This window comes from Merops nubicus, unplaced genomic scaffold (genome assembly GCF_000691845.1).
Source record: "Merops nubicus isolate BGI_N331 unplaced genomic scaffold, ASM69184v1 scaffold38480, whole genome shotgun sequence".
Taxonomy (NCBI): domain Eukaryota; kingdom Metazoa; phylum Chordata; class Aves; order Coraciiformes; family Meropidae; genus Merops; species Merops nubicus.
The window spans coordinates 1-7,490 of record NW_008585536.1 but is presented as its reverse complement, the minus strand read 5'-3'; the positions used below and the strand labels follow the sequence as shown (position 1 = coordinate 7,490).

General features: G+C 47.0%; 1 protein-coding gene across 1 annotated transcript; it reads right to left on the bottom strand.

Moving 5' to 3' along the window:
• Positions 1-240: 240 nt before the first annotated feature.
• TSN (translin) lies at positions 241-2,910 on the bottom strand (the record flags this gene model as incomplete). Its single annotated transcript, XM_008947750.1, has 4 exons — positions 241-783; positions 1,139-1,218; positions 1,910-2,025; positions 2,814-2,910. Coding segments are annotated over 4 exons (530 nt in total), but the record flags the coding sequence as incomplete, so codon positions are not given.
• Positions 2,911-7,490: the final 4,580 nt, after the last annotated feature.

The following is a 7,490-nucleotide window of genomic DNA, read 5'->3' as shown; positions in this document are numbered from 1 at the left end:
GAGTACATTAACAGAAGCCAGAAAGATTTGGTGACTCAATAGTTACACAAATCTGTTCCACTTACTGACATAGGTGAAAATTTAAGAAACTAAGGCAAAAAAAAAAAATCAGCCTTGAAAAAAAAAGTATAGCTACTGACACAGAGCTTTCTAAAACATGCCATGCCCTGCACCGAGCTGCATGCTGCGCACAGGTTGGTAGAGGTGTGTGAGCAGAGAGCTGGAGCACAGCCCTGCCACAACACGACAGAGTCAACAAGACCTTCAGCCCGTGGCATGTCCTGGCTGCTACCCCTGCTGTGCACAGAACGGCACCGTGGCTCTGGCAGAGGAGATCCCCTGGGAACAGAGACCTCCTGCCCTAAGCTAGACATGATTTTACAAAACATCTTGAGATCTAACACCCGTACTACACCTTTTGTAAGAAAATAGAGAGCAGCTTTCCGCTGCAGTTCTTCTAAACTACTGTAGGAAGGCTTCGCTAGCATGCCTCCTAAATTGGCAACCATCTGAGGTAATCAATGATGTTGTTAAAACCAGCACCCTTCATTTCTCTCCACCCACACCAACTGTTGCCTCCTTATTGAGTCCTCTGATCGACAAGTCGTAAACCACCTCCTCAATTTTCTTGACGTCGTACTTCAGGCCGTCGTAGCGCTTCCGCAGGGAGTCGTTCTTCAGGTTGAGGAGGCGGAAGCCCGAATCCAGCTCGTTGATGAACGTGGAGATGCGGAGCGGGCGGGAGTAGTCCCCAGCCGTGACGCTGTTCACTGCCAGCCTGGCCTGCAGAGGACACACAGCAGCACGTCAGCAGAGGAGCCTGCCCCAACCACGCCACTTTCTCCGGCAGTTACTTTACCAAACAAAGCAGTTTTGTTCCAGGCAGTCAGATTATTTATCCTTAGATCTACCTTTCTGTTGACCGTAATCCTGGATTTTCAATCAAGTGGTTAGTTTTAAATCTTGAAATATCAGGGAGGAACAACTCTGGCATACAGAGAGGCAGTTGGCTGGAAGTTCAGATCAAGGCGTTGTATATCAGAACTTCTAGGAACAACTTGGGGGAAGTTAGAAAACACGTTACTTTTTTCTAAGTCTGTTTCAACCCAAATATATGCATGAAGACCATCCTCCTTACCAGCTCACTGGCCAGAGTTAACACACCAGAAAGATAGTCTTCAATGTCCAGGTGGAAGCCCTGCTCTCGATCAGCTTCAACTACAATGAAAAACAGGGCGGTAATCAGGTGCTGCTGAACACCAGCAAAACCAACGACCTGAAATTGCATTTGTTTACTGGAGCTAATTTGAAATATCCAATTTATGAAATATTATTACAAAATAAAAGTCAGTCTTTTCCTGCATGTGATGTAATTACTGCCTCTTCTCAGTGCTTTGATTTAGCATCTCATGCATCCTCAACTAGACGTGCAGCAGGTCACAATCGATCTAACAGGATAACTGAATTCACATCAACATTCAGGAAAGGAGCCCATAGTCATTCTTTAGAAAAATATTTTCATGATTTGTTTTCAAATCCTTTGCTCTGGAAGGACACAATTCTTTTACACCAGAAGGATTTACTCTGTTTTCCACACTTTTTAAACATCAAAAGCAGTAAGTGGGAACCATAAGCTCGCATCTTTGTATTATCCTTTTGGTACATTTATGTAATCTGAATTAAAAATCTTCACTGATGAAGAACTTATTACCAAATAAATACTTTTGTTCACATTACGTTTGCTGATTTCTACCTTCTAAAAGAATTTGTGATGAAATCAGATATCAGATAAATTCTGGAACCTATTTCTTTAGAAAAAATGAAGTTCTGCTGCTTCCCTGTATGTCTGAAAGCTACATCATCTAAAAACATCACAAGCTTTTCCTCTTCAGATACAAAATGAACTTACTCCCAAGTATTTCTGCAACAGCTTCTCGAGTCACTAACATTTCTGACTCCAGATAGACTACAAACGCTGCCAGAAACACCAACCGCTGAAGCACGAACCTCCAGTGCTCATGAAATCTGTTGAAGATAACAGCAAGTCAACGTATAAATAAGTAACATGTATTACTGGAGAGCTAGGTAACACATAAGTTTCCCACCTTTACACACAGCACTTTGCAATATTTTTGGCTTATTGGTACAACACCAGCTTAAAGTCTTGTGCTTGGTGCTCCAGACCTTCACCCCCAGGACACTAGGCTGGACGCCAGCGTTTGATTGCACCTCTCACACACCTACTCGGGCTGTTCAGGCTGCCATGCCCACAGGACAGCCAGGGCTTTCCCTCCCACCTTCCCTGGCAGGTCCCAGCTGACAAGATTCCTGTTCTGGGAAGTGCTCTTGCTAGACACTGTCCCCTTCTGGCAGCAACAAAACACAAAGGCGACGACTTCATTTAGTATCTGCTGTATCAAACAGCCATTTCATGACAGATTTAGAGCTCTGTTTTCAGAAACGCTCCAAACCTAACTACTTAACTGAAACTAATAGAGCAGAAAATGCTCTGCTCCCAGAAACAACGATCTGCTCCAACACAACACCAATTTCTTAAACGTTCCTCTTCCTTTTTTAAAAATGTTTCTAGAAAAAGAATTAAATACTAGATATTTTTAATGAAAAGTTATAAACAGAACACTTAAGCACAGGCATTTTTTATCTATGCTGATAAAACCATCCCACTTCTCTACCATGATTTACTTTTCAAGCATCTGGCCCATAAACCTTTAAACCATTCTTCCAAAGTAATGATGCCAACTGTGGCCAGGGAATTCCCGTATCCAGGTCTGGCTGCACGTGGTCCTGCACACCTGTAATACTGATCAGCGGGAAACTTGGTCTTCAGGGATTCCATCTGTGTTCTCACCGTACCAAAGTGTTCACGAGCCTTCTGACATTTCTTTGGTACTGGAAAACAAAGAGCACAACGTTCAGCACTTGACAGAGAGCATGGGTTTGTGAACAGAGAGCTTTCTAGGGCAGACAGTGCTATTTATGCTCCTCTGTTGCCCAAGAAAGAGCAATTCAAACGTCAGTAGATTAAGAAATACTCATTGTCGCACCACGAGTCCCCCAGGTAGAGGAGAAATACTCCTCACTTGTAGGCTGCCCAGTCTGCTCTGGTCCTTAGTTTTGAACTCGAGCCAAGATGCCCCACTGTTACTTAAGAGTCACTGCTGATCATGACTAGTTACTGCAGCTATAAACCTTATGCTGTGGATGAAGAACCCCTTCTGTAAGGGTCCCTGACAGAAGAAGACACCGGAAAGGTCACCCAGCCGACGGGCCAAGGGGCGACGGGAGGTACAGTCCAATGGAGGCAGGGTGGGGAGCACGGGCTCGATGGTGTGTCTGGCTGTGGAACGGACCCACCAGCAGAGGAGCCTGGCCACCTGCTGAGCAGGGTGTCAAACAAGCCACGCCGGAGGAGACGTGACAGGCCTGAGCTGATAACAGGACATTTTTAGTTCTAGCTGTGTGGATAGAGTAAGAGAAAGGGGCAGCCAGTAGGGTTGTACAGGTGTTATAAAGAGAGAAACAAGATGTTCTGGAGAGCACCTTAATGCCGTGGTTAAGAAAAACCAGCAACAACCTGACAGCAAGCACCAGGAGAGCACTGCACCCAGCAAACACCACCACGCAGTGCCCCCAGACAACTGCAGTCAAAAGAAAAGCAACTTCTATTTCTCCAGTTTAAAATCTTATCATTTAGATGAGGTGCAACATCCCTTCAGTAAAGTGCATTTGCTGCTGTGGAGCGATGTATTTGAGGAAGCTGGGTGTCACCCTTCCTGTGCACAGAGAAACACAGCCCTGCAGAGAAGCGTCTCCTTTAGGTACCACCCACTGCCACCTCCTGTCTGCTGATGCCAGTTACAGCCACACTGCACCCACAGGACCAGGGCCCGACAGAACCAATCAAACCAGTGCTTCTTAACTGCAGCCTTCTCAGATAATCCTGGCCACGACCCAAGGCAGGGAGAAGACCGACCTAACAAACCCTCCTGCACCTCGATGTAGAGAGGCTACGATTATTTAAACAGGACCCACGGAAGCTAAGTCTGAAAGCTGGGATGAATGATTTTTAGCAAATAAGCCCTGCTAGGAGTCACTTCAGTGTGTTTAAAAACTTATTTCAATTAATACAACATCAATTCCATGTAGAAAAAAAGGGAGGGGGTTACTTAAAATAAAAGCTTCAAGAAGCAGAAGGTGAAGTGAAAGGTCTCTGTGTGGCAGCCAGAATGAAGGACACGTGACACTGACAGCCACCCACTGAACACTGGCCTCAAACGGTGATCTCTGCCTCAGTCGTGTAAGCTGGCATGTGGCAGCTGGGGACTGTAAGGCACACATTTTCATTTTGGCTTCTACTAAAGGAAACCGTGACAAAAATAAGCAATCTTTCCTGTAAAGTTTCAGCCACCGGCACCCAACAACACTGACACAGCCTCTCAACTTCAAGCTATCCTCAGGCATCCTCATGCATCACCACTGAAGTTTTGCCAAACTTAAGACAACGTGTTTCATGGGCACAGACACACTAAGCTGATTCCAGGCTCCGAAGACCCCGTCACTCAGGCTCAGGTCAGCTCACAACAGGCCCTGAGCAGCTTTCTGAGCAGTTCTGGCTCTATTTTGGTCAGGAGAGCTGAAGGAGAGATCCTCTAACCCTGTTCTCTGGGATGCTGAGGCTGTGGGATTCTGAGGCTCAGCTGGTTTTCCTTCCCTTCCCGCAGCTGCGTGGAGGCTACGACCATGCGCCCAGAGAAGAGGTGTTCTGGGTCCATGGAGAGCAGAGGAAAGGCAATGTGCAAGGGAGTGTTGTACAGCCCCCTGGCTGGTCCAGGACACCGCCCTCCATAAACCCCAGTGACCCGGCAGTCCTGCCCGCGGGGCTCTCACCCCCCTTACCCGCCTCTTTGGCGGGACGGGCTCCGCAGCCTGCTGCAAATCCTCTCCCTGTTTCCCCTGGCTCTCTGCTGAGCTCTCCTCATGCTACCTCGACCAGTGATGCAGGAGTAGTTACAAAGGACCAATGGGCAGGCGCATCACCCGCTTAGGCTGGCGCGACACAGCTGCTGCTGCCAGCCCAGCCCCACTCACCAGGCACCACCAGGTACTGATTAGGTACCTTGCACTTGCACAAGGTAACCTGCACTGACTAGCAGTATTTTTGGTTTTATTATTATTAGTTTGTACAGTCTTTATAATTTAATATTTTTATAGTTCAATAGTTGTAGCATTTACAGTTTTTCTTATATCTTGGAGTAAATAAATATCAGGCTGAAAGATCTTGATGCTACAAAGTATAGCAGAACTCTCAGCTGTAATGAAGAATCCTCTCTTTCAGAGCTGTAAGAGTCATCTTTAATCTGCTCAGGAAGAATCATTCCAATTTCTTAATAAACACGTGGCAGGGACTCGGTGGGACGCCGTAGCGAGCCAAGCAGCCATTTAAGTGCACTATGCTGCAGAACGACAGCCGTTATCAAATCAAACTGTAGGCTAAACGACACCTGACAAGTGATAGTTATCCCCCTGACAAGCCTTCTGCTAATTAGCATTTTATTATTCTTCTGTAAACCTTTATTAATCTAAACGCTTATTGACTTTCTTTATTATGCTTGTAATTGACGACAAACTGACAGGTCTATTAACCTGAGTTAATTCCTAAGCTATTAAGCACGTCTTCATTATATCTGCTATTACAAGAATTATAAGAAGAGCTTTTTCTCCCCCTCTCTTTTTTTCTTCTTACTTTATTCCAAATCTCTTCTTAGACTCTGCAAGTTCCAAGACCAGCTTTCTCCTGGAATTAAAAATCAAGTGAAAATAGAGAGCCTGACACAGGCCTCTACTATCAAACGCTGGGAAGCAAGCCCTGAGGTTTATACCACGCAAAACAACTCTCAGAACACCCATGTATTTACTCAGCTTAGAAAAGTGAGTGTAGATTAGCCAATCAGCAGTTCAAATGTTTAGTACTGCTGGATTTACTAAGTAGGTGGAAGTTGCACCTGCCAGCAGAGGCCAAAGCTCGGGTGTTGCATGTTGCTACACATGTATCCCAGGTCTCCAGCTCCAGCATGCTGATGAACTTCACCAGGCTGATGACAACCAGGCAGCTCTGCAGGTGAATAAACAGTACCTGGTGAGGCTCAGTCTTCTATTCACCTTCAGAGGGTGGCCTGACAGATTGCTCCCCTTCACAAACTCCTCTCCAGACCCTTCAGAAAAGCCAGGATGGATGCTTTTTCCCAGAAGTTGGTTCAAAAAAATAGCTTTAGTCACAGATCTAAGGGAAAAAAATGCTTATTCTGGTAGCTTTACCAGTAAATCTAAACATGGGGATGGGGAAGCAGAAAGAGCACACGTGGCATCTAGGCGTGGAGCGCTTATAGCCTGGAGGAAATAGGTTGGCCCAGAAGCATCATGTCAAGTATCTTAAAAAATTTTGGATTGAAAGCAAGCAACCAGGCTAGCTACAACCCAACCCTCAAAGCCAGCAGAACAAATCCTCATACATTAGAGAACTCCTGCTTCTTCAGCATTTACAAACTGCCTGCGCACTCTGAGGCACTCAGCAGAACTCAGATACACACACAAGGTCTCCAACAAGCTGTGCTGAAGTTCCCCCCTCAGCACCACCCAAAGGGTTCAGGATCATCACTTTTTGGGGTGGGGTGAAGAGGTACAGAAGGAGATACAAGTACAGAAGTCCAACAAGTGATGGTAAATTGAGCATGATATGAAAATCTACCTGCATGTTGCTTAAGAGGAAGCTGAGGAGCCAATTCCAGCCCCGAAGCGGTGAGACCCCCGGCTCGGAGGGGACGCGGGGAGAGCAGTGTTCCCTGGGGATCACAGAATTGTCAGGGTTGGAAGGGACCTGAAAGGTCATCTAGTTCCAACCCCCCTGCCATGGGCAGGGACAACGCCCACTAGATCAGGTTGCCCAGAGCTCCATCCAGCCTGGCCTTAAAAACTTCCAGGGATGGGGCCTCCATCCCCTCCCTGGGCAACCTGTTCCAGTGTCTCACCACCCTCACAGTGAAGAACTTCTTCCTAACTGCTAATCTGTATCTACCTACTTCTAGTTTTGCCCCATTCCCCCTAGTCCTGTCACTACCCGACATCCTAAAAAGTCCCTCCCCAGCTTTCCTGTAGGCCCCCTTAAGGGACTGGAAGGCCACAATAAGGTCCCCTTATAGCCTTCTCTTCTCCAGACCGAACAGCCCCAACTCTCTCAGTCTGTCCTCATAGGGGAGGTGCTCCAGTCCCCAAAGCATCCTTGTGGCCCTTCTCTGGACACGTTCCAGCACTTCCGTATCTAATGAATGAACGGCAGCTCGCCTGGCTGCCTGCCCCACGCCAGCGGCAGTCTCTGAGGAGCCCACGCAGGACACCCAGGAGTGGCCGCGGCGACTGAAATACGGGGAAGAAGCGCCGGTAACAGAGGGGCCGGCAGACCCCGGGAGGAATTC